General features: G+C 42.2%; 1 protein-coding gene across 1 annotated transcript in view; it reads left to right on the forward strand.

Moving 5' to 3' along the window:
- Positions 1–10,040: 10,040 nt before the first annotated feature.
- GYPC (glycophorin C (Gerbich blood group)) overlaps positions 10,041–25,680 on the forward strand; it is a 36,427-nt gene continuing 20,787 nt past the window's right edge. The window contains exon 1 of the mRNA XM_054209488.1: positions 10,041–10,240. Coding sequence (XP_054065463.1) covers positions 10,207–10,240 — 34 coding nt within the window. The 5' untranslated portion in view covers positions 10,041–10,206. The remainder of the gene's footprint in view (positions 10,241–25,680) is intronic.

Consider the following 25,680-nt stretch of genomic DNA (forward strand, 5'->3'; position numbering starts at 1 on the left):
AAACATCATCCTAAATGACTACTGTAAACTACAGTGGTTTTATACAATGCCCTTAACAGCATGCTTTAACTTTTGGTCTGCCCCAAATAGGTCAGGCAGTTGGACTAGATGATCATTGTAGGTCCCTTCCAACTGCAATAATCTATTCCATCCCATCCCATCCCATCCCATCCCATCCCATCCTATCCTATCCTATCCTATCCTATCCTATCCTATCCTATCCTATCCTATCCTATCCATAGATGATATCTAGGTACTCTATTCAGTGAGATCAGACACCAGGAAGACACTACTATTTTTTCATTTTATGTTTTAGCTGAGATACTCTAAGCTAGATCACTTATACTGGAATTGGTCCAGATCCCCTAGATATCTTTAAGCACTTCTTTCTCTTCTTTATTTCTGCAACTACAAAAATACATAGCAGTATTTGCACAGATATCAAATGTGTGATCTCACAGCCCCAAGATTAATTATTTTAGGCTATTGGTACAGCAAAATTCCAATACTTTGAAGGTACTACAGAAAAAAATATTATTTAATGGTAACTATTGAAATTCAGTTTCACAGGGGTTATTCACAGTTCTAAACTTGAAAGAAGATGTTCTTATATTTGATATATAATAAACAAAGGGATAACTTATTAAGTATTTGCAATTACTCTTCTTTAGTAGAAGTTACCTTCTTCATTTGAAAAAGTTCTACTCTTTTATTAGGACTTGTATACCTTCATCTCACTATCAAAAAGCATATCCAAAGTTGTGTTCTAAATATCTACTAACACAGTACCAACACAATATTGCTGAGTAAATTTCTGAATGCATTAAAGCCAAGAGCAACCATTTTCACTGATGCAAATATTAGCAAGGACTACAATGACTAGAAAACTGTAGATGTTTTCAGAGAAAGGTCAGGATTTGAACTAATGTAAAAAAAATAACCAACAGGAAAAGAAACAAAATAAGTCAAAATTTATTTGGCTGTAATTACTGTACTTTTCATGCAATTAAAGCTTTTATGGCATTATGTATAATATGCAATAACACCACTTTATTTAAATTTATTTAAACTATAAGCAGGACATTTCAGAGGATGTCTGACAATTGGTTTTTGACGTTAAAAGAGAAAACAACAGAAGATGATGGCAGATGAAATTTTAAATGATGGCACATTGATACAGAGTGTTAATTAAAACAGAGTGTTTATTCTTGCTACATGGTTCATATAATCAGTTACACTTACTAAATGAGGATTTGATTGCCCACTATTCCAAAGCATACCAGCACTTTTACATGGTAAAGGCAAGGACTCTGTCCATTTGTATTTGCTAAGTACAAGAGGGATGGCCTCTGTGAGGAGCATGAAATGGTACCGGAATACAAATAGCAAATTTAAATATTCCTAGAAATGCTGCAATATCCTTTATGTCTGGATCTCAGCAAAGAAGGGTGTTGTTTTTTTCCTTAGAGGAGAGACAAAATTATTGGACATGATGTAGTTCATCGCACCTAATTTTAGCTATAGAATGAATCACCTTCTGGAAACCTCTGTCTCCTCCTTTGACTCCAGAGGGAATGAAGAAGACTAGAGTAGATTATGTGACTAATATCTCAATCACTGAAGTTACATAAAATGACACTAACTCCTCATCTTTAAAAAGCTTCTTCAATAGACTGCCTCATCATAGAGTCTGAGCATAATTAGGAAATTTAATTTAGGTGATGTGGTAGAGGAAGTGTCCATATATGAATATTTATAGGAAGCCTTCAGTAATCAGAAAAATCTTTAAGCATGCTTTAAACTTGGAAAGAGACCTAAGGATGTGCTTAAAATTAAGAGCATGCTTTGTGTTTTCTTAAATCAAGGTAGCCATAGGACATTCTTCAGTGCTTTCTTAATATGGGTTTGAGCTCCCAGAGACAAAGCAGCAGTGTAGCGCCAGTGCTACACAGAATTTCTCCATTTCAATGTTTGAAAAAAATTGACAAGATCCAGTGATCCGAGAGATTTCTGAGCTTATATCTTTCCCAAAACTTCTATCGAAGTTGGGAAATTGATCTAAATCAGTTCTATTCCTGAACTCTCCCTGTCAAATCTAGATCTCCTTTCAGCCTGACTTCACAAGCCAAAATTCATATTAATATACTTGGTAGAGAAAAGATATGTTTAGATTATTCATACATTTTTCCTGTAGTTATGTTTATTGTCCTGACTTACAACTTCCCGGGCAGCTCTTTGAATTAATAAGGAAGAAAAGTATTTCTAAATAAAGCGTTGCAGATTTCACAGTGAAGTATGTATATATCAGTAGGCATTGCTTTGAGATCACTACAAGAAAGGAGTAATCTCTACATGCTCTCTTTCAGCATCTTGCCTTTTCCTTGCAGTTTAATGCCTACCACGTCCAACAGGAACACAGGGACCATAAAAAGCAGATCTGCAAAAACATTGCAGAATCGACAGCTGAAATTTTCAACCACATTCGTCCGTGTCATTTAAATAAGTTTCAGGGAAGTCTGTGACATTGTATCCAGAGTGAAACATTTGGATTCTGCATTAAAAGAAAACAAAACTCATTGTATAGTTTAGTCAGCAAAAGCATTCATTGTGTGTCCCAGTGCCTGATTAGTTGTGAGTGGGTCTGGTGAGCTGTTGCAGTTGGGCTTGTTGCCATTCCAGCATGTGCAGTTTGAGAGTTTTTTGCTTTGTTTTGGTTTTTGCAGCTGCATATTCTTCTCCTGCTGAACGTCAAAAATCTTGAAGTAGTGCCAATCAGATACAGCTGAATTGCCTTTGCTGCAGTAAAAAAAAATGGTCAGCGTGCAATTTATTATTAGAATAGACCATTTTAAATTTTTACTCCCATCACAGCAGACAGCTATATCCATTTTTGTGTAAAAACTTACTTCGCACAAATAAAAGGAGTGGCAGATTAGCTGGTTTTAAGACCATATCTTTTTTTAACTGGACTCACCAGGGAGTGGACCTCAAGGATAGCCACATCCAGTGAATTTAGTTGCACTTGGGGAACTCTTTCTCCCCCACTCCCTGTAAAAAGCTTGTAAAACAAATTTATTATCAGTGGCTTAGGAACCTCACTTCAGTGAGATGAGTATTTTACTATTTGAGAGAACTACAAACTACCCATTAAGCAGGGGTGGGTGAATTTCCTTTAAAATTAAAAGGAAAAATAAGGCACCCACTTGTGTCTCACTAAAAGACAGCGGGGAATCACATGTCTAATGCTTGGTTTTGGCTTTGAGAGTCCTCCCTGGAGCTCTGGTTTTACAGTCGCTTTCTCATCTGCTTAATTCCTGTGAATAGTCTTTTGAAAGTAACAGGAGGAACAGCAGGATGTCAGTAAATCCAGTCACATGACTACACTGGGGAGACACACATGTTCCTGTGGCAGGGGTCAAAAAATATATTGGTTTCCTTAGAGTACACCACCAGTGAGCAGATAAGGAAAAATTATTTCTATTTAGATGTAAGTTTACACCAGGATTTTAACCAGGGCTCTCTGGATCCTACGCCTATTGATTTAGGAATTGTTTAGAATAAGATTTAAAATTAAACAAAACAAAACAAAACAAACAAAAACAAACCACCAACCAAAATAAAACCCCAAAACCCAACACTACCAGCAGAAAAGCATTCATTGCTTTGGGAGCTCCAAAACTTCACCTTTATGGTCCTAAGGGATGCCCTGCAGGCAGGATATGGTAACCACTTGCCACTTTGGGAATGGTCTCCAAGAGCCTAAGGATTTGCAAACACTAGAGCCAAGGATCAGAGGAAAACATACCCTGAATGAGCTTGGGAGGAGCCAGATCTGTGCGAACGGCCTGTAAGCCCTTTCTTCCCACTGCAGTGCTGAGTTATTGGTGTGATTCTAATGAACTCCATTAGGACTGCTAGCTACATCTTCCAAGTTATTTAATTAATCACTTAACAAAGGAAATAACTTGACTAAGTCAGCAAACACAAACATCTTTATGATTGCTCAGACAAGTTACAGAATGAAAGAAAAAAACTACGCGAGTTTAAGGTTGTTTCAAAATAAAAACAACTAAAATCACATAACTCATGAGAAAAATGAAGTTCAAACCTCCCTTGGGCTAGGAATTTTGTGGAGCTATTTTTAAAGCAGTGATAGGACCAGTGCTAAGCGACAGGGTCTCGGGGTCATCACACACGTCCTCATGGTGCCCTAGTTTCATTCAGCGTAACTATGCCTTTATCATATGCCAGCTTTGTGCTCAGATAGTGGGTTGAAACACCAAACTGCACTGAAGTATCTCTGATTTTATAATTGATCCAAGGCTATTGAAAGCAGCCTGATAACCAAAGTGAAGACTGTTACAACATCAACACGATGAGGAAGGTATCTAGCACAGTTATTATGAAGTGTGCTTGTAAAGATTACCAGGACAGCATTAATTTGATTGGGTAAGTACCTTTGAGTAAATTTAGCCTTCAATCATGCATACAGACTGGCAGTTGTGGCTTGACCAGAGGTACAGAAGAGAAGGAAGGGCCTTTTGCTCTTGCATTTACAGAAGAAAGTAGTCTTAATCTGATGCCTTTTTCTCCAGAGAACATATACATGCAAGCTAAAAATGAGAGCAAATACCTCAGTGTTATTATATTTCAGGAAATAACATCTGCCAATCTGACTGTGTCTGTCTGGCTCCATGTTGCTGCAACATGGGAAGCAGACTCAGGAATGGATTTAAAGGACACGCACTTATCCAACACCTTTGTTGAACACACCCCAGCTACTGCTTTGGTCAAAGCATTCACACTGTGATTAGAAAGGACTCAACTTTGCATGTATCCCATCCATGCCTGATCCATTCAGACTAGAAAGGGTAGAGAAGAGGCTGAAGCTCTTGCTAAAGTACAAGACAGGTTAGGATCCAACCTCCCAGAGAGCTCAGGCTGATATAAAGCCATAGTTCTTGTTACACAAGGACAATCCAGGTGATGGACAAGCAACCTTTGAGAGGATTTTGACCTGCCCTCAACTAGCAGTGAAAGCATAATTTAATACTTGGGTAACAAAATGTTCCACAGGCATCTGGACTCTTGACTTTCAATTTTCCAAACACTTTGGAGTTACACAGTGACCTAGAAAAAAACCAAACAATTGAAATTATGCTACAGATAATATGGTTCCAACTATGTAAACTGAAGGTCTAACTACAACAGTTCCTCCAGGAGCAATGAGTTCTGGTGTTTAATTCTGTTTTGTATGAGCAAGTCTTCCCTTTTGTTTTAAAGTTCAGCATGATTAACTTTATTTTATTTACCTTTTAGTTCTTTTGTTATGAGAAATCTATGTACCAAAGCCTCCTCTCAGATTTCTTGAACTCAGAAAGAACTGATAGTATGATTCACCCCCTCCATGTCCACCCAGCTTATGTTACCACTGTCCCAAACATGCACTATCAAACAGCATGTCAACATCCTGTTGACTAGTCTAGAGTACAAGCAAATGATGTGCTTTTCAGTAATGTTGAGTATTAGATTGGAGAGGAGGCAGGAATCAGTGGCTCTAAGGTATCCTGTCTGACCTTTGGACATGACGACATTATAGATATTCACAGAGAATCTGCAACACTTTGTCCACTGAGTTCTTGATCATTTTCCTTCCATGGTGTCATTAAATGAAATATAATTCATGGAAAGCCAAGCTGTAGAGAAGATGTAGAGTCTTTTTATATTTCCATTTCACAGAGTGATGTCATGTTTTCAGAAGGATTTGCAGTGTAGTGACACTGGAGGTTCCCCTGAGAACACAGATACTTTACAGACGCAATTGGGAAAGAAGTTGCCCCAAATAAACTAACAGCCTAAGTAGGGATGCCTTAAACACAAACAGGCACGCTACATCCTTTAACTGCAAATAGTTCTGAGATAAGGCAAAGCAGGGGGTACGCCGTGTTCCAGGGGTAGGAATATATCCCAAAGGTTCAAGTAGAAGTCAGAGGGGTGGTAAAAATAAAGACGTGTGCCTGAGATACAAAGTAGGAAGGAGAGTTGTTCTCTTATCTCCAGAGTAAATCATTCTCTTTTGGCCTTATGTGAAGGTCAAGAACTTGTTCAGTAACAATTACTGTTATGACTGCAGACAGAAGATTCCTGCTCTGTGCCTCAAGGATTTCAGAAGCTAGTTGCACTTACAGTCACTGGCCATATAGGCACCACATAAAACATGGGTTATACTAGCATCATAGTCCATCCTGGGTCTATCCTTTTTGTATGGTCACAAAGGTTTCATTCTTCATTACATGAACCAGACCTGAGTTGGCCCACACAATGGATGGGTAGTCTATGGCCAGTAATCCCCACCTTCTTAGCAGAAAAATAAACGGCAAACAGGTAGGAAACGAGAACTGAAGTCAGGGGGAAACCCTACCGCACCAGGTAACAAATAAATAGACTATTATTCCTTCCAGAGATAGAGAGGAAAATAATCAGTATTTCACAGGGGGTCCAGAGCCAAATACTTTCCTGAAGCATCTCTCATATGAAGTATCCCTCCTTCAGGATTCAGCCTAGCTTCTGCTGCACGTCTCCTTGGCCTGCAGAAAGTCTTCAAAGTTCGGGATCTATCCCAACCACACATAGCTTAGCAGCCTGGCATGTTTAAGACAGTCTCAAGTGTGTAGCCAGCGGAGGAGAGGAGAAAGCCAACACCATCTCTCACGCCAGCTGGCCAGGTGACCACGGTACACGGCCTGCGGGACACACTGCTGGCGCAAGGAAATGTGGCCATCAGTACGGGCATGAGGCCCATCTTGAAATCACAACCAGGTAAGAACCGCTTCAGCCACTGCTACATGCTCTCCTCAAAGGTCCAGGTGGTAGATCCAAACACCTTCTCTGAGGCTGGGAGGTTGCAGAGGGTGGACAACAAAGGCTATTACTGAGACTTTTTCACTCAGCCTCTTTCAATCTTGCCACAGTTTTTACAGGCTGAGATTACAAATTTTGCATTATGTTTTGTCATGAAAATCCAGTGAAGACAGGGATTTCTAGTCTGATGTCCTATTGTTGTCAGGCATAACTTCCTGAAGAGAGACTTTTTGCTTTAGCTTATTATTTATTTATTTTCCTTCAAGTGCAGCCTAAACCCTCCCTTCCTGTTGGGAGCAACAGCTGCAGCACGCGGCATCGGCTTGCCAAGCCTGAAGGACTGTGAAATATCATTTATCTTGGAGCAAGATAGTATCAAAGAGAGCAACCGCGTGGGCCTGACTATGAATCCATTACATAGCTGTGCTTAGGAGGAGTAGGATAAGTTGCAGTATCAGAGGCAAAAGAGGTCCCACTTCTGAGCTAACTCTTGGACCTGAAAGGACTGTCACATCTCAAAGCGCTACTGAGACAAAAAGGGAATTTTGGTTTTCTTTGCTCAGAAAAACACTCTGAGCTTTCAAATGATGGAGATAGATACAGAACTATTCACCAGGGCAGGAAACCGATACTTCTGTAGGTTAATGGGAACATGGTGGCCCCAGAAGATCAAGTAATTGGCTGATGAAAGCCACACAGCTGACACACACGCTTCCCAGCATACCTCCGTTATCCCACAGATCCAGTGGATCCTGTATGAATGCCACAGCCCTTAGATAAAAAAATGCTTTCAGCTACCCTGTTATCTTCACTCTTTCGCCTTTTGGGGGGGCTTTTTTGACAGAAGCAACCGCTGTGTTTAAAGTTTAGGGGAGCGTTCAGACAAGCTGGAAATTAACAATTAATCACATATTTTCCCCACTGCCACTCCACTCTTATCTTTTACTCTGGGTTCCTTTGGTGCCTCCCATCCCCCAGGGGCAGTCGGCTGAGGGTCAGGGCAGGCAGAGAGCACTGGGCTGCTCTTTGTTTTGCGACCCAGTCTCAGGCTCCTCCGGAAGCGTGCTGGGCTGCATGGATCTGTCATGCTCGCTTCCCTTTTCAACCTCACGTATTTTCCATTAATGGTGAGTGGGAAAGGTCAGGGAGGGTCTCTTTAACGGCTTGATTGAGGGGAAGCAACAGCCTTGGGAAACGGCCCTCTGATTTCCTGGGAATCCTGGTCTATTCAATAAGCAAATAAAGAAGTCTTAAGAAGAGTGACGATATCCAGGTGTTAAAGGGGACTTTCCCATGTGCGCTTGGTTCTGCCGGAATCCTCTTGTATAAACTTGCGTATAACTCTCTCCGTGATTTTGATGGTAGGAGAGTAGCCTTAATGAGAGCAAAAAAGAGAGATGCAGGAAGCATTGCAGAGATGCAAAGGGGTGAAGCACTGGGAGCTAAGCAGGCTCAGTGTAGGGCAGCCCGCTTGCGTGCGTGTATGCCATTTTGAGTAGTCCGCCACAAAACTCCTGGGAAGGGTCTAGACCACTAGCACTAACACCATGAAGGCATCAATATCTTCCGTCCTTCAGTTTAGCTGCAGTGGCTGAGAAATCTTTTCTCAAACAGCAGTTCTGAAATTTCTCAGGGATCAGGATGATGAAAGATTTAAATGTAATAACTTCGCATGACAACAATTCTCGTGCCCCAGGACAGAAAGCCCCAATTTTAGCTGTGCACATTGCGTTTCAAATATAGAAGAAGAAGCAATAGATAACATGACCATCAGTATTTTCATAGAGAAGCTTTCTAGTGTAAATCAATGTTGGGCTATAGAGTTGAAGCCAGTGGAGCAACGTCAGAGTTTTTGCTATTATTTTTCCTTCTTTGTTTTATGCCTTGCTTTGCTCTGTCCGTCACTAAATGTTCCAGGGCTCTCTACCACAAACCCAGAGTGTGGAAAACGCTGACCAAAGTCATTTACTGTATCTGTGCTCACAAACAAGCTGTTATTTGTCGTTGGCATGTAAATAAGTCACTGTTCTTTCCAACCTGTAACTGTTAAATAAATACTGTGAACCAAGTTCACAGCGTGGATTTCTTGTAGGAGGTCACTGAGATGATTTTACAGAAATATCCTGCGACAGTTTTGCAAAACAGGATGAGTCTGAGCCTGAATTTCATGACTGTTTTTTTCCACTTCCATTCCAATGGTTACTGTGTTTTTGCTGTCACAGGCAGGCGGTTAATTCATCCTGACGCACAGAGACCAGGAAAATGAAAACTTTGTTCACTCTTCTTAGTGTCTAAGACATATGTGTTATAAGTTACTTGTATTTTGGTATGACCTAGACATCCTGGCCCATGTTGACTGCAGACTGACTGTGTATGCACGCTTACAACCACTACATACCGCTGATTGCAATATAGCATGCAGATAGCCAAACAGATAGCTTTAAATGGTAGCAGTATAAACAAGGGAGCTCGTAGCCTCGTCCAGGCTGAAAAACTTGCTGGGGAGTTTGAGTAAATTAACCCATGAAGACCAATAAATATACCCTATTTATAAACAGCACCTGCATGCAGATTAAAATAAAAATACCAAGACTGGGAGGAAGTCAGTTGTATCATCTTTATTCTACAGACGACAGAGGCAGAGATTAAACGCTTTGCCCAAGGTGCCATAAGAAGCCTGTGTCAGAGCCAGGACCGGAGTTACCTGTGCCTCAGCCTGTGCTCCTTCTTCTGAGCACAGCGTAGATTTATGCTACACACTGACGTAACTACTCTGATCCAGTAAATGCCATTCTCAGTTTTCACCCGTTAAAAGGACAGAATCAGTTAGACTGTGAGTGTTAAGGATGCTGCTGGGCAATGAAAATTGAAAGCCCTACTTTCGATCTCACTCACCGATGATAGGCATTTTGGGAAGGGAGTCAGCAGCAAGTGTTGCGCTTAAAAGAAATAATATCAACAGTGGTGGGCAGGGGTTTGGGAAGCAAATCTAAGAGGCGCGTCTAGATTTGGCTAAGAATGAAAAGAGCATTTTCTTTCGACTGGTTGCTGGCTAGTAAAAGCAAAGGGGTGGAATACATCCAACTTGCAAAACTTGCATACAGTTACTGCTATCTGCAAATGGGTGCCCCTCCCCGCTCATGTGAGCTACACAGGCAAAAGAGAATGACACATGTGCTGTTTCCTTTTCCAGTTGTAAAGGGGTCAGGAGCCAGGCAAGGAGAGCCCGAACAAGAGGAGCATTTTCCTGGGCTCTTCCAGCTGTTCTCTTCAATCCCGCCGTCGGTTCTGAGCAGGGAAGAGAGACTGTCAACACAAATAAGGCATTTTTCAAAGGCGTAAATTATGAGTTACCAAAACAATGCAACATCTCAACCACGTGAGTACACTTATCCCCCCCCCTCCTTACAATAAGAGTGGGTTTACCAGTCTGCCGCTTAAGGAAAAGCTTGTGTAATGCATTTCATATGCAGAAAAAAAAGGAAAAAGAATGCCTCAGAGTAATCCTGAAGAAAAAAAGTTGTGATGAAACTGTTTTCCTTTTTTATTCTTTGTGTTTGTGTGTGCGCGCGTGTGTGCAGAACCGAAACGGGCTCTGCAAACTCCAGCTCCTGAGCAAAGTTAGTAACGTTTCCGCCTAAACCCTGGCTTAGAAAAGTTTCATTTGAATGTTTTTCCCTCCCCCCACCTTCAGGAATGAAAATATAGAGCATTTCGAAAGCACACTGACGCTTTTCTAAGATATTAATGGTGCTGCCCAACTTGTGTTTAGAGTCTCAAGCTGTGTGTGTGTAATATGAGACGCGAGCCACAAACTGACAGTCTCTATTTAAAGCCACAACGCAGTTCTGCTCCTGGAAATTTAGAAACGGGGGCTTAAGGACAAGCAAATTACTTTCACAGCAAGAGAGGGTACAGGAGGGTAAGTCCTCTGCTGGTGTAACTCTGCATATTTCAGTAAATTTTAAAAGAGAGAATTTGGCCCGAACAGTCAAGCGAGCACTGAGGCTTAGCTGCAGCATGGTAGCGTTCATTTTGGGAGACTATTAAAAAGAAAAGCGGAGGGGAAGGGGGTGAATTCTGATTTGATAAACTGAGAAAAGTCAATGGGACAACTCTGAGGTTTTGCCACTGCAACAGCAGCTCCGTATCTCTTTTATAGCATTAGTATAATCTTTCCTGTTTTAATTCAACAGGGTAGTTTTGTGTTACTTTTAATAAACAGACTGCTGATAGCAGAATTGTTTATCGTACTGTGGTATCAGTAGTGAATGCAGAAAGTACAGACGGCATTGCTGGGAGCTGCCTGCGATTCAGGGTTTGATCCAGAGCTTGCTGTAAGGATATTTGGTCTGTATGGATGTTGACACTGACGATGTTTCCCAAGCTCTGAATGAGGCAGGCTGATCCAGCAGAAAAGGCACAGTAAGCAGCATCTCTGGAATCCTGACCAGCAATTTCTATTTACCCTTTAGTCCTTTCTGGAAGTTCTAACCAACAAAAAGATTAGATGCTAGCTTTACATTATATTTTATTCTATTTTATTCAGCAGTTTAGAATATTATAGCTTGTTTTCTATTGTTTCTATTACAGCTTGTTTTCTATTTTCAATAGGAAATAAACATGCAGGCTAATTCCAGATTCTGAGAGTTTGGGTTTGGAAAAGCTTGATTAAATTACTGCTATTGGTGCTCTCTAAGCACGTGCAGGACGACGGTAGTGACTCACTGAGGTGCATTTTGCTCATTGTGCAGTATCAACATGGGTCCAGACCCAGTCTTGTATCTTTGGTGACAGGCTCGGCCAGGTGACAAGTCCTGGACCAGCTCTACAGTCCTGAATACGTTACAGATCGCTTCTCTGACAGACCCACGTTGTCAGGGGACCCCACAGAAAGCCCTAGGGTGGATCTGGATGAGGAGTTAGTGCCCCGTGGGGCCTTTTGTCTGCTCTTAATGAAAAAAGGCTGATGCATCAGGTTCTCTTGTTTTTTCCAAAATCTAGGCAGGAATTCTCAGCTTGAATCATTTTAAGATCATATGATTGCCAATGAAAATAAATGATTTGCAATCTGGCTAGAAGTAGTGTTCTGACTGAAAAATAGTGACTATCTATTTGCTCTCATAATTTCCCTTACTGATACAGACAGGATGTTCGTGTATTTTTTTTTCAGTCTGTCTCTCTTTGTTGGTTTTTTTGGTTTGTTTTTTTTTTAAATTACATGGATCAAATTTACAGATTAAGAACAAAATTAAATTAGAGGGAAGTCTGATAGTACTGTATAGTGCAAGTTCGGTGCATTGTTTTTATAATGGTTGAGGTTTTGGAGGTAGGTCTTGGGGAAAAGGGTCTTATTCCTTAGTAAAATTCCAGCAGTATTTGCAAGAAACAAGGTATTGAAAGATCAGTGTATTGACAGGCACTGCACAGCATGGACAGCAGATGTTTGGCAGAGAGGCAGAGTAATTGGGGAAACAAATTTGCTTCATAACCATAGTGAAAGTCTTTGAAATGGGTGTGAAAATGCATAAAGAATCGGCAAAAAGCCCTTTGACTGTGCTGAACATATTAGTTCTTTGCTGAGTACCTGCAGGTGAGACCACAGAGCAGCTGCCTACTGATGTAAACTGAACAGTGTTAGGTTACCTAATTGCTCATGTTCTTTGCTTATCTCCTTGTATTCGCTCATTGCTGATAAGGAATTTTTATTCATTCTATAAATACAGTATGATCCTGGCAATCCAGGTGGGAGCAGACTACTGTGTCAGAGTTAAAATATTCAACTCTGTGAACCCTTCAAGTGCATTCTGCCTCTATGCGGGGATGCCACACCAGCTAACCTTGAGCTCTTCCCATCGCCGTCTTAGATATCCCATCGCTCCGAGTGGTCTCGTACACTCAACAGAGAGGCAAGGGAGCCGATAATTCAGCCTGCTGATGTTAGGCAGTGTGTGTATATTTACTCCATCCTTCACTCTTAATGCACATTTGTGTGTGGCTGGAATAAAATGGAATACCTAAGTAAAGAAGTCTGTTACCACAGCCAAAAATGGAGTTGGGCTTCAATAATTTCATTGGCTGGGATACAATACAATATTGTGCTGTGAATATAACACCAGTTTCTTTTTTTTCCATCTTCTTCTTCTGATATTAAAGGGCGTACGCCTGACAGCAGGAATGTAAACTTCCTGAGTTTTAAATGCATCACTTCAAAATTTATTTGCTTCCTCTCACTTCTGCTCAGATGTCCAGGCAGTAGCTGCCTGATTTACTACAAAATCTGAGGAATTCCACAGGTTTGGCAATCTCTTTCAGACTGCAGCTTTTGCCCTCGTCCTTTTAGACTGCAGTGACCCGGTTCCAAGGCAATGGGACAGCTCAAATGAGGTGAAGGACTCACGCAAATAAACGTCACCGGGTCAAAAGTTCAGTCTGAGGAGGCAGTGATCTATGCAAAGCCATCTTTGGGGCTCAAAGGTGTTCATCCCCTTGGAGAAGGTGCTCTGCACCTCACAGGATTTAATCTGTGCTTGACGTGCTGGGAATGTTTTATCTGGGGCCTCTTATACTCGAAATGCCAGCTGTCAGAGGAATCGGTGGTGAAGGAGAGCAGTTTGTAGAGGCTGCTCTTCTTCATCACCTACCAGTAGATAAGGTCTTCCTTCTGGGTGGGTAGGGAAGCAGTGCGGTCTGTGATATGTAGAGGAATTGGCCCAAAAGGAAAGCTGGAGGGAAGATTGGACCTCAGGCCATGTCCCACCTGCAGAGAGAGAAGAGGGTCAGGAATAGCTGACGTGGTATGGTTTCCATCTGCATTGCCAGCTGTAGCTCAGCAGTAGCCCAGGTGCAAGCCCTCCCCTGTCCTGCTCGGCAGGAGCAGACCCCTGGTGCTGCTTCTGTCTGGGGAGCAGGAGGTCTCGGCTCCACCGTGCCCAGCTTCTCCACCTGCTGCAATGACCACTAGGGCTTCTGGCAAAAGAGTCAAGTACGTGTGGGCTGTCCCCTCCAGGGAGGTTGAGAGCTTGGCAAATGTGGCCCCTGATAAAGGCAAAATGATTTATAGCTGTGAATGGCAATAGGACAAGAGGAAATGGTCTCAAGTTGTGCCAGGGGATGGATAGTTTAGACTGGATATTAGGAAAAATTTTTACACTGAAAGGGTTATCAAGCATTGGAACAGGCTGCCCAGGGAAGTGGTTGAATCACCATCCCTGGAGGTATTTAGAAGACAGGTAGACGTAGTGCTTAGAGATATGGTTTAGCGATGGTTTTTGTCAGAGTTGGGTTGATGGTTGGACTAGATGATCTGAAAGGTCCCTTCCAACCTGGGCAATTCTATTATTCTATGGCAAGTCTGGTTCTGAGAACAGCCTTGCCCTTATCTTTAACTCACTATGAGATACATTTTGGGGCTGCAAACTGGTCCCTTAAATGTTCCTGGAGCAATACCACTACCTTTCACGCAGGGCCTGTGAAAAGATGCAAATGATTCCCATAGGCTTTTAATCATGTTATCACTGCCTTGGCAATAGATTTGATTTCATTGCCCTTAATCAACAGAAGCGCTTGTCTGTGACAGTAACAAATAAACAAAAATGGAAGCTATTGATTATGAAAATTTTGGTCTTCACTGGTAAACATGTGAGCATTTATAAGCAAGGAAACCTATAGATTATAGTAATCTCTCATTTTTAGCACAGAAGTCTCAAAACGTGTCCCACAAGCATTTATGTAAATTGAATGCCTCTGCTTGTGTATTCGTTTCCCTCCCACCACTGTGCATACGAATTGGAAAATTCGGCTTTATACCCCAGGGCTCTCCCCGACACCTTCATTGCCTGAGATGTTGATGTGAAAGTCTGCAAACGGCAAGGCTCAGAATGCACCTGAAATTTCAGTAATTAACAGCAGAAATGTTGGCAAACTGCTAAGCTGGAGGGAATGGGGGGGGGATGTCCAAATGGCAGTCTGCTTTTTTAAAATATACGGTTCTCTGCATTTCTGGGCACTGCTTTTCACAAAAAAAAAAAAAAAAAGGAAAGAAAAAGAAAGCCAATGATTTACACAGTAGATGTTAAAGATTCAGGTTATGGCTGGTTATTTGCTTAAGCCTGTTAGTATTTCAGAATTGTGCGGTGTCTGCATCTCATTGCTGATACTGCTTCACCTTTCTTTCTAGGCTCTTGTGGAATATGCCCTGTATCCATCACTGTTCAAATGACTGAGTCCAATCAGCAAAGCCTTTTGTAAAACAGGCTTTCGGGACTGCATTCTCTAATGAAAGTCTGTTTGTGTGTCTGCTCTGTGGAGTGCCTGTCTCTATTGTTGGGGAGGGATTAGTATTCCTATAGCATAGGGAAATTCAAGCTGGCAGAGGGATCTGATCGTGCTAGGTGCTGCACAGGCAACCTTTCTTCAAAAGGCTGGGAGACTACGTAGAGAGGACAGATTACAGGTAGGAGAGAAACGACTGCTTTCCAGGAGCACTGCTGGAGAGGCAGCTTTTGGCTATGGGAAAGCATTTATAGCAGCCAGGAGATAGGAATTAGTATTGATTCCAGTAGATCCATTGGAGCAACAGCTCTTTGCTTCCCACTGTCTAATTTTGTAATACACACTTAGGAAAAAACATAGCTCAGAAAACAGTTGCGACTGGCCTAGTTGTTTCCCACAGAAAGATCAGAAAACTTTTAAACACTGCGTTTGACACTAGTAGGATCTTTGTTTACTTTTTTTTTTTTTTACTTCACATCCAACTTGTGATAGGAAATGCATGAAAAATTGGGGGTCACCCAGATGCTGCAATGACAAGAATACATGAACACCTTAGCTGGGCAAGTATCCGGAGAGCAGACAGACTGTGTTTTGCTTACTTCTGAAAGACTTAAGTTCCTAAGTCAAATGAATTTGACAGCATTACCCCAGTAATGAGTTGACAAAAAATTTACCAGCTGCTAAGGATTCTGAAAAACTACTTGGTGAATGAAGAAGAGTGGCACTTGGGAGGAATCAGGTTTGGTTTGCCAACCATTTATGAATACGAATGGAGAAAAGACCTGCCTTCCCTGGATAATTTATTTGTAACCCATAACTCAACTGCATCAAGTAACGATACTGCAACGTTGTAACAAGAAGGATGCAGCTCATAATTGGTACCTGAAACAAGAGCTGTACTCCCTTTCTTCAAGAGTCCGAATGATCTAATTCACACCAGATTCCTATCTCTCCAGTGTTAGCGTGGAAATGAAATGCACTGGCTGTGCTATGCTGCTCCTTTATTGCAGATGTACCTTGCACGTGTAGTTTCACCAATGAGACATCTGGCTAAGTGATTTTCCTCTTAATTAATCTTCTCATCTGCAAAGGAGGCCAGTTTCTCATATCTTCTCTTCTGACATATGTTTCACCACAGGGTTCTTCCTGATGAAGTAGAAAACTTCACTTAAAATCTCAAAGGGTTAAACTTGTTCTGCTGCATTGAAGTTTTAAAGTGATTTTTTTTTTCCTTCCCTCTCTTTTTCATCTTAGAAAAAAAAAAAAATAAATTCAGTTATTTCATGAGGGTCTACCTCTTTCTTCTTCAGATAAGGCCTGAAATGGAGTTAAGCTTTTTATCAGTAAGTTGCAGGGGGGCTTTTGAACACACCCTGAGACAGCTCCATGTTATCATGAGTGATAAATGCCTATTTTGCTGGGGACTGCATGTTTAAAATGTCTAGTTTTATGAGACAGTCCACATTACAAAGAGGATGCATGACAAGGTCACAGCAATGCAGAATGGGACATCAAGTCTTTACACGTGTGTAGGTGTTCAGATTTGCAGAGACTATTTGCAAACAGAGACACCTAGATCAATTTGAATTCTTTATATGCGTACATAGATACACACACAGTACATGCATATATGATATACTGTACATCTATATGCATACATATACACAGACATATATATACACACACACCACCCTTTTCACTACCTATATGGCTTTTCACTAGTCAGATTTCTGTATATGGAAAGTTAAATTTCCCTGACCACATCTCTGTTCACAGGCCGATACCCACAAGCTCACGCTTACCTCTTAATATGACAGACGTCTTCAAAAGTAGCAGGAAAAGATTACAAGATTTTTGAAGGCTTCACAAAGGACTAAACTCAGTGAGAAGAAATAAAGCGAGAAGAAGGTTTGGCTATATGTAAGGCCTTATGCAAACTATCCATTGCAGATGCCAGATTCAGGGGCCTCCCTGCTGATTGTATATACAGTCAGAGCCTAGCGGCTCACAATGGTGTAGACACCAAATCACCCCATGTTTTGAATCCCTCTTGGAGACTATTACAGGGCCCAGTCCGCCTAAGCAAAGATCCAGAGAAAAGCAATGATCATGACTTCAGAAATGAGGAGGAAGCAGATGTTCCATATGGATCAAGTTATTTAAAGGAGGAGAATCCAGATTAGGACAGGCCAAGTTTGCGCTCTTCTTGATGCAGTGAATGGTGCAAGTTTAAACCTCAAGCAGGCAGGAGATTTGGTCAAGATTGGGTTCCTCTAGTAGCTTGTCTGTGCTGGGACAATTTGGTAGTTGCATCTTCAGGGCAGTTTTCTGGAAAAACTGAACATTTTACCATATTCATGTTGAAATAAAACTTATTCTTTAAAGAGTAACTACCCTCCTTTGGAAACAGAATACTTACTCAGGAATCAACTCATCTTATGTAATTCTGTGTCCACCTCAAACAGTGATGGGAAAATGAATTTATACTGGAATAGCTATCACAGAATTGTTAGTCAAGGTTAACTTGATCCTTTTGTGTAGGCAAATTTTGTTTCTCTACGCAGGAAAAATAAGCTTGTTTTCTTTGAAAAGGCATTCTTAGTAAGACAAAAGCAAGATGCTTCTCATCTGCTAACTGTTTATTTCAAAAATTTCAGTCACTTAACAAGGGATGAAAAAGCAGCTCCTGATGACCAACTTTTGCTAAACCAAATAATCCTTAGGTAAAACAAATAGCCCGCAAATCACTTAAACACAGGTGATTAAAGACTCACGTGTATGAATGAGTAGAGAGAAAAAATATTTATAATGGATTGTGAAGAGTTATGTTGTCAACCCTTGGAAGAAAACTTGAGTACATTTTCAGAAGTCTGAAGTATGTTTAAAATGACACTCTTGATTTTTGTATTTTATTTCTGTCTTCTGGAATCTATATGGGTATGTTGTTGAATTCTGTTTTCAAGGTTTTCTTAGCACATATTAGGGTAAGAAATTTACCAATTTATTATGAAAATTTTGGTATATTTTCAGTAGCATCTGTTGTTTCATGCGGCTTTAATATCCAGCACTCACAAGCTGTCAGAGGTTGTTCTAACTATTGATGGTTCATACAAATGTCATGAGCACAGTCTCTGTCCTATCCAATACGGGGAGCAGAAAATTAAATTCTTGATGTACCTGCGATGCAAGGATGCTCTCAGAGAACAGCCAGTCTCTGTCATTACCTCTCTCTCACACCTGACCTCTCTGGTTGTCTAGTTCAGATATCCTCTGCACCTCCTAATCCTTCCTGCCTGTCCCTTTCTCGGCCCATGTGTAAGTGCTCATATCACAACACAGGAGAGACACGCAGGTCCCAGTTGTCAAATGCCATTTCCTCCCTTCTTTCAAGGGCTTTCCACAGCCCTGGCAGTGGGAAGAAAGACAAACACAGGCAAGGAAGATATTAATCTTCTGTTGTCATCCTCTGGGTTAAGGCCTTGTTTCCTTTAGGAGTCGCCCCCTCTTCCATCTCCCTCCCTCTTCTCTTCTCCATTGGTTTCTCTTTACTTTCTCATCTTCACATCTTGCTATGAAACAACACCTGCCCCCTCCAGATCTTTCCTGTCATCACACAGGAATTTTTAGTACAACCTGGGACACATTTTTTACATCCTGGATCCCACGACTGGGGGAGTTTATTATTGTCTGTCTCCCTTGAATTTCCATAATTATGTCAGTGGACTTTGATTTTTGAGTCTGTTACATGCAAATCCAGTTTTCTTTTCACTGAACTCAGTGGGATATTTTATTATTATAAAAAAGCCTGTACTACCAGTTATTAATGGCAATTAAGCCTTTGGTGGAAACAGGGGGATATACACAGAATTAGGCTGCATCTCTACAGAAAACTCTGCATAAGATGTTGAGCAGAGCAGACCAGGAAACAAAACTGCCGTTGAGAGTCATGCTTCCGTTCCAGCTTCCCCTTTGCTTTGGGAAAAGGGGAAGTCATGGTTTTCTTGCTCTTTTTCAAAACCACTCAGTGTGCTCTGCACACCCAGTCGGTTTTCCTATTGCTCTTCCTATCCCTGCTCCAGTCATGAAAAAGAGTGAATGGCTTCTGCTAACATCAGCATAGCCAAGAAGAATAGTACCAGGTCAGGGAGGAGAAGGGTGCTTTGTAGGTCCTTATTGTGCAGGCTGTGTCCACCTAATGGAAAGTGACCAATTCCTGTTGATTGTACTTTCTCAGCTCCCCCTGAGAGGTGTCCTGCATACCTACAAGCAACAGTTAGTGTCAAGACCCTTGATTATTCTTCAAAAAAAAATGAAAAATCACCTTCTATCTCACCTTTGGTAGAGCTGGATGGATCTGGCCCCTCCAAACACCTCTCCAATGCTCCTTGCTCGCTTGGCCACCCACCTCACCATATCTCCCCAGTTTATGTGTCCTCCTTCTCAAGTTAACCATCCTATACCCTGACCAAAGAACTCAGCTGTCATTTCTACTTAAATTAGTTAATTTCTCAGCTAATTAGTTAATTAGTTAATTAATCAGCTAATTTCTACTTTAATTAGCTGTACAGGGGACAATTTGAGATTACTTCAAGTCCAAGCCATTACCACAAAGGTTGTGATGCACGGTGACTTTGTGTGGTGAGAGATGAAAAAGATGGTCTTGTACCACCCCAGAAAGAAGCTGGTTTGCTCATAGTCTGGGTTAGCCAAGTCTTTCCTCTGTTTCCAGCTCTCCAATCAATGTCTTTTTCCTACTTATGATTAACAGCAAGCTCTTACCATCTTTCCTCTTGCATCCTTCCTGTTCCTTCTTAACAAAATACAGTCTTCTCTGTTGCATAAACGTATCCTTTATGTTTTGCTTTGTTTTGTCTGTAAATTCCTCAGGACAGAAGTCGTCTCTCCGTCCATCTCCTTTCTAAACAAAAATCACCAAACAATTATTTGCCACTTCAGTGCTCATGATAAGGGTCACTGACCACATCCATCTTCCAAACTTACCTCATCAAGTTGCTCATTCTGGGCAGAGATCTAGGCCTCCTGGAGCATAAAGATAAAATGGAAAAAAAAAAACAAAACACAAAACCCAAAAAAACCTTAGGTATTACATCAACTGGAAAAGCATATCAAGTTGGAAGGATTTAGGGTTTTCTCCTTGAAAATATTTTTCCCCTAAATATATTCATTTGTATTCCCTGAGATAGTCTCTATGCTGTGGAGTTCAAAGCAAACTGGAAATCCAGCAGAGTTTTTAAGTGCTTTAAAGGTAGCATGTTTCAAAGCCCGAACATTTAAGCACCATGGAGGAAATGAAGTAGCAGGTGGTAATACATGTAAACATGATTGTTCTAATCTTCATACTTTTAAACTTGTCAAAGCCTAGCTCTGTGACATGCTTGACAAAGAGCAAAAATAAGGGATGCTGTGTGCATACACATACACGCGGGACAGCATAAAACCCAAGGACACTGGCCAGCTTTGGATTTTCCCTTTCAGCCCCATTTCAGATCCTGTAAGTCATTTACAGCAATAACGATGTGGATTTACCAGACTTATGTGGTACCTGGCAAATCTGTGCGTGGAGTGAGTGCTTCTTGGGAGATTTGGATACGGAAATGTAGTTCTCTGCTGCACATTTTTTCGCTAAGGTAAAGAATATAAAATGCCATCCATTACAGACTAGTGGCATTTTGTAAATGTCTGCGTATTGTGAATAGAGATAACCGGTCTTTAATGTTCCTCACTTAGCAACCGAAGCATTGTGGAAATATTTTCAGGTGGTTTCAGAGAGTCTAAGCAAGACAAAATTAGACTATTTTTATTACCCCTAAAGGAATGAGAACATAGTAACAAGAGGTGTCCACCAGATCTGCCCCCTTTCCTCCTAACTTTTGGTATGTGTTTTCTGATCAGCTCTAGCTACAACCATACAGCTTCATCACCGGAGCTCCTGGCATATAAACAAATAGTTGTCCATTTCTGTCTCCTTCACGTTTCTGCAGAGCTTCTCAGGAAATGCCTTAATCACTGCAAGTTATCATTGCATCGATGAAGTCAGTGGGGTTGAGATACTTGTACCCCAGATTTTGATATTGCTTGTATTGATTCCACTGGACGTTGGATCAGAATTTGCTGATTTCAGATCTTCACTTTTTAATATTACTCTGCTTCAAATGCCCTGATTTAGCTCACAGCAGCCTCATGTACTGTCATCACAGATTTTAATGAAGGCAAAGTGATATATCAGGGGTAACTTGAGCTCTAGCAGGAACCACCACTGAAGGCAGGGGCTGGTGGGGAGCAAATAAAGATAAACTGATCCTGTATGCTCCCAAAGAAGGAAACTTCCTCCTGATTCAAGTTCTTGCACATTAAAAAAAGTTGTCTATGGCTCCTGAGCTCATTCTCCCTGTGGATTAATGACCCATAAGGGACTCCTTGTACCAAGGAGGAGTAAATCACCCCTCCCACTTTTGGCAGGCAGGAATGAAACTGGGGAGATAAATGCTTTTGCACTTCTCTGAACTTTGCTGTTGCTCCTCGGTAAAAAGATTTCCCCTTCTGGAATCCATTAAAATCTGCGAATCTCAGACAAAGACTCTTCTTCCTCCTCCCACATTCTGTGTGAGATGCTTAATCTCTGCATCCTGGGGACGTAACCATTTGTGAGCTGGAAACAGAGCACGAGCCCTTCTCCTCTGGCTTACCTCGGCTGATTTCGTTTGCTCACGATGAATGAAACCTTTCATTTCAGCAGCATCTGACTCATGTCAGAAGGTTCATGACTGACCGGAGCAACAATGGGGTGGCAGAGACAGATGAAGCTGTGTAAAAAGCGTCATTGCTAAATAAGTAAGGATCTGCTTTAAACACAAGGGGAGAAAGCAAGAGGCGGTACGACTGCATGATGCTGTTTTTAAGAGAAAATGCAGCCCCTACTCCTCTTCACAAGTTGTGTTTCCTTTAAGGAAAAGGTCATGCCTTCTTTCCCGGACTGCTACAAGCCTTCCCCAGGCAGGAAACGTATCCTGTGTCCTGTTTTCTCCAGAGGCCGGTAGCGGAGCAGATGGGAGCATGACTTCCACATTGTGGCTTCCACTGTGCTGTTTTTAAGTGACCCAAGGACCAAATCGCTGGGTAAATCTCCCTCCCTTTCAAGCATGGTGCAGCCCAGCCCCAGGACCTCGCAGAGTCTGGCAGCTGCTGGAGGTGGCCAGAGGGGAAAATACAGGCTGCTCCCTTTGGAGGTGCGGGTGCCTATTTTTGTCAGATATGAAATTGCAGCAGTCGCTGGGGAGGGGGAGGAGCACGTGTCCTGTAATTAAAGATTGCATCTGTGATTCATTCCAGAAGAGAGGGGTGTATTTTTCTCATTGAAAGAGGAAAATAGGCTTGGAAACTGGAACACCTAGCATGTGGCGTTTTCTACCTAAGTGATTTCCTTCACAGCTCACACCTGGGAAGAGGTTCTCAAACCCGAAGGGGTCAACCCTCCCCGGTTATGCCCTGCTGCCTGCAGCACACAGCAAGGTCCAGGACTTGTGGGTGGCTGAGGGAAGTCTGCCAGGGAGATGCCGATAAATGTGGGTGTGCTGTTTAGCAATCGATTTTGTTTGCTGCTATTTGGCACATTAAGGTAACAGCTTGCTGTCTGTGGGCTTGAGCATCCATATCCCTAAGAGGATACTTCTCCCCCACGCTGAACATAATCCTGGGTGAGGGGAGATGTAGCAAGAAATGCAAAATCAGTCCCTCGACAGGCGCAAAGCCATGGCATGCCAGCTGTGGCTGAGGGCTGCATCGTCTCTCCAGACTCCCAGGGCACACATACCTGTCTTTCCCGTTCCCATCCTTGCTAGGATATTTTCAACCCATTTTCTACCTAATGGGATTTGGTACCAATTTTTCCCATCCTTTGTTTCACTGGCATTGCACAGTGAAGCCCTGTTGTGGCATTTCCAGAGGTGCCTGTATGTTTCCCTTGGCCCTCACCAGCTGGCTGTTAGGTTACACCAGTATTAAGAAAAAGAGATTTTTCTTTCCAGGGAGGCTGCCACCTCTTCCCATCTGCTACAGTATCCATGACAAGTGATTGCCAACATAGGTATGATCCTGATAGTGCTGGATGTTCTTGCCTAACCAGGACTTAAATGCTTTTTCATCTCTGCCCATGAAAGTGCTGCAGTGAGCGTGGAGCTGATGGTCCATCTTCCCCGTTAGAGCCAGTAGCAGATGCCTAATGGAGAGTTAAAGCAAAGGGCAACCATCTAGGGATCTGAGTCACGGGAAACTCTTAAGCCAGTCAGTATTTCAGTGTTTAAAGTGTTGCCTTGGGGTATAAAAGCTTTTGCATTTTCCAGAGTTTCTCATATGAAATACTTTAACCTCCTGCTCACATCCAGACTCAGCGCTTGGCAGGACTAAGCCTTACCTCCCCCACTTCCCTCTTCTTGAATGAGCTCTTTTAACTTGTAGTTGAAGGAATTCAAGCTTGGGAACTCAGCCTTACTGAAGGTAGAGCTCACAGCAGGGAGCAAGGCACTCCTCTGCCTTGTTCCCCCAGGTAACCACAGCGTCTCCAGGAGCCACGCAGAAATGCATGTGGCCATGACTTTATCCTTTTGTCCCTTCTAACAGCCAGCTCTGCAGCAGAAGCCGGCCACAGCAACGATAAAGGCTGTTGCCTGAAGCTATCCGTGTAACTCAGCACAGCACGAGGGCGCCTAGCCCCTGCCTGGGAATGCAGGCAGGCTGGGGAAAGTCTCTGCCACTCCTCGTCCCTCCTCATTCAGTGGAGCACCTACGTGTCAGGCAAAAATGTTCAGTGGAAGGCTTTAGCATATCCTAGGGAACACTTGGTGCTGACTGGCTCCTAGAGGGACTCCCAAGAACAAAGCTAGAAAGACAAGCCTTACAGCTTCTGTCTGTGTGTTTAACTCTTGCGGGGGTGGCAGGGGCACAAGGAAAGGCCACCACGTCTCACGAAAGAAGCTTAGTGGATTTAGAAACACAGGCATCCACGTCTTGTGGAAGAAGGAATTCATTCAATTTGACAGACAGGCCCTGTAGAAACGTGGACTGTTTTATCCCCTTCTTTCGGTTTTCTATTCCACCTATGCAGACGGAACCCAAAAAATGAAAAAGGGATGTAGGCTTTACTCCACTCTGACTTGTAACAGATACATACTTGTGTCCAGGCCTTGCCCTGACATGAAGTACAGCACAGCTCCCCCTGAAATAAACTGCGGCTCACACATATCTCAGGCTGGAACTTGGCTCTTAAACAAAGTTTAATGGGAGTCTGCTCTGGCTGAACTCTACTTATGACTTCATATTTTCCAGGGCTGTGCTAGTGTTATTGGTTTGTTCATTTTTCTTCCCCCCCACCCCCCCTTCTCTTTATACTAATAGGTGTTTCAGTGGGATAACTTGACCTTATGATACTGTTCCAAAGCAGACTTCTCTGGAGGCGATGGTAAATATTTTGGGTATGTTATGAAAGGGCTTTGAGAAATTTGCAGGCTCTCTCATGACTACTTGAGAAGGCAGATTTTTGCGGCCTGTTAGGCAGCATCAACTGGTGAATTAAAGTGGGAAGTTGGAAAACAGAGAGAATGGACAGAGGCTATATATGATGATCTTGACAATGAATCCTTGGTTCTATCACGTTACTAATATTCATAAAATAAAGTTTTTAAAAGCTTTCACCATTGGCCCAACTGAGCAGTTGGAATGCATGGGAGATTTGCCACCAACATCAAAGGGAGCAGAAGCAGTTTAACAGAGAGAGCTTTTGCAAATCCCACCTTGTATGCATACCGCTTGCTATTTCACTTCATGCATTGGAACAGAGCCCTGCTTTGATACAAGTGTAAATGGGACAGCAGTGACTGCTGCTGCTTGACTGCAGAGCGTGATTGCTGCAGATTTAGCTATGGAAGAGCAGCATCCCTCCAGGCAGGGAGGGAGGTACAGAGCAACAGCTTTTTCCTAAGGTCTCTATTTTGACAGCTGAGAGAGGGCCCTTACTTCTTAATGCGTTCCAGTACATTTTTACACAGGGAATACCAAGTCCAGCTTTTTCCATGGTCTTCTAGGGCCACTCTATGTCAAAGGAGTCATTTGGCTGTGAAAATCTGGAGTTTTCTGTTCTGTTCAGACCAATCTAGCAAGGAAATCTCCAGCTTTATCCAGCTATTTTTCTCCTTAAGCTTCTCTTTTGCAGGACCTGTTTTTTCTGAGTGCAGATTTATAATTTATTTTGCCCACCCAAAAGAGCACTCCTGCTTTTTGCCTTCTGTGCCTGCTCCTAGCAAACCCCTCCCTGTTAAGAGATCGACCCACAGTCAGACCACATGGTGACTTGGATCAGTTTGCCAATAAGTAAATACCCCCCACCTCTTGCCTTTTTGTGGGCTGGTTTTCTGCTGGATCTGCTTGAAAGGAAAAGGGTTAGGAACAAGAATGCCCTTTTCTGCTGGAGTGTAGCAGCCAGCTCAAATCACAACAATTCACTTTCAGCTTTCCTGCATGTATATTTCATAC

Source organism: Rissa tridactyla, chromosome 7 (genome assembly GCF_028500815.1).
Source record: "Rissa tridactyla isolate bRisTri1 chromosome 7, bRisTri1.patW.cur.20221130, whole genome shotgun sequence".
NCBI lineage: Eukaryota > Metazoa > Chordata > Aves > Charadriiformes > Laridae > Rissa > Rissa tridactyla.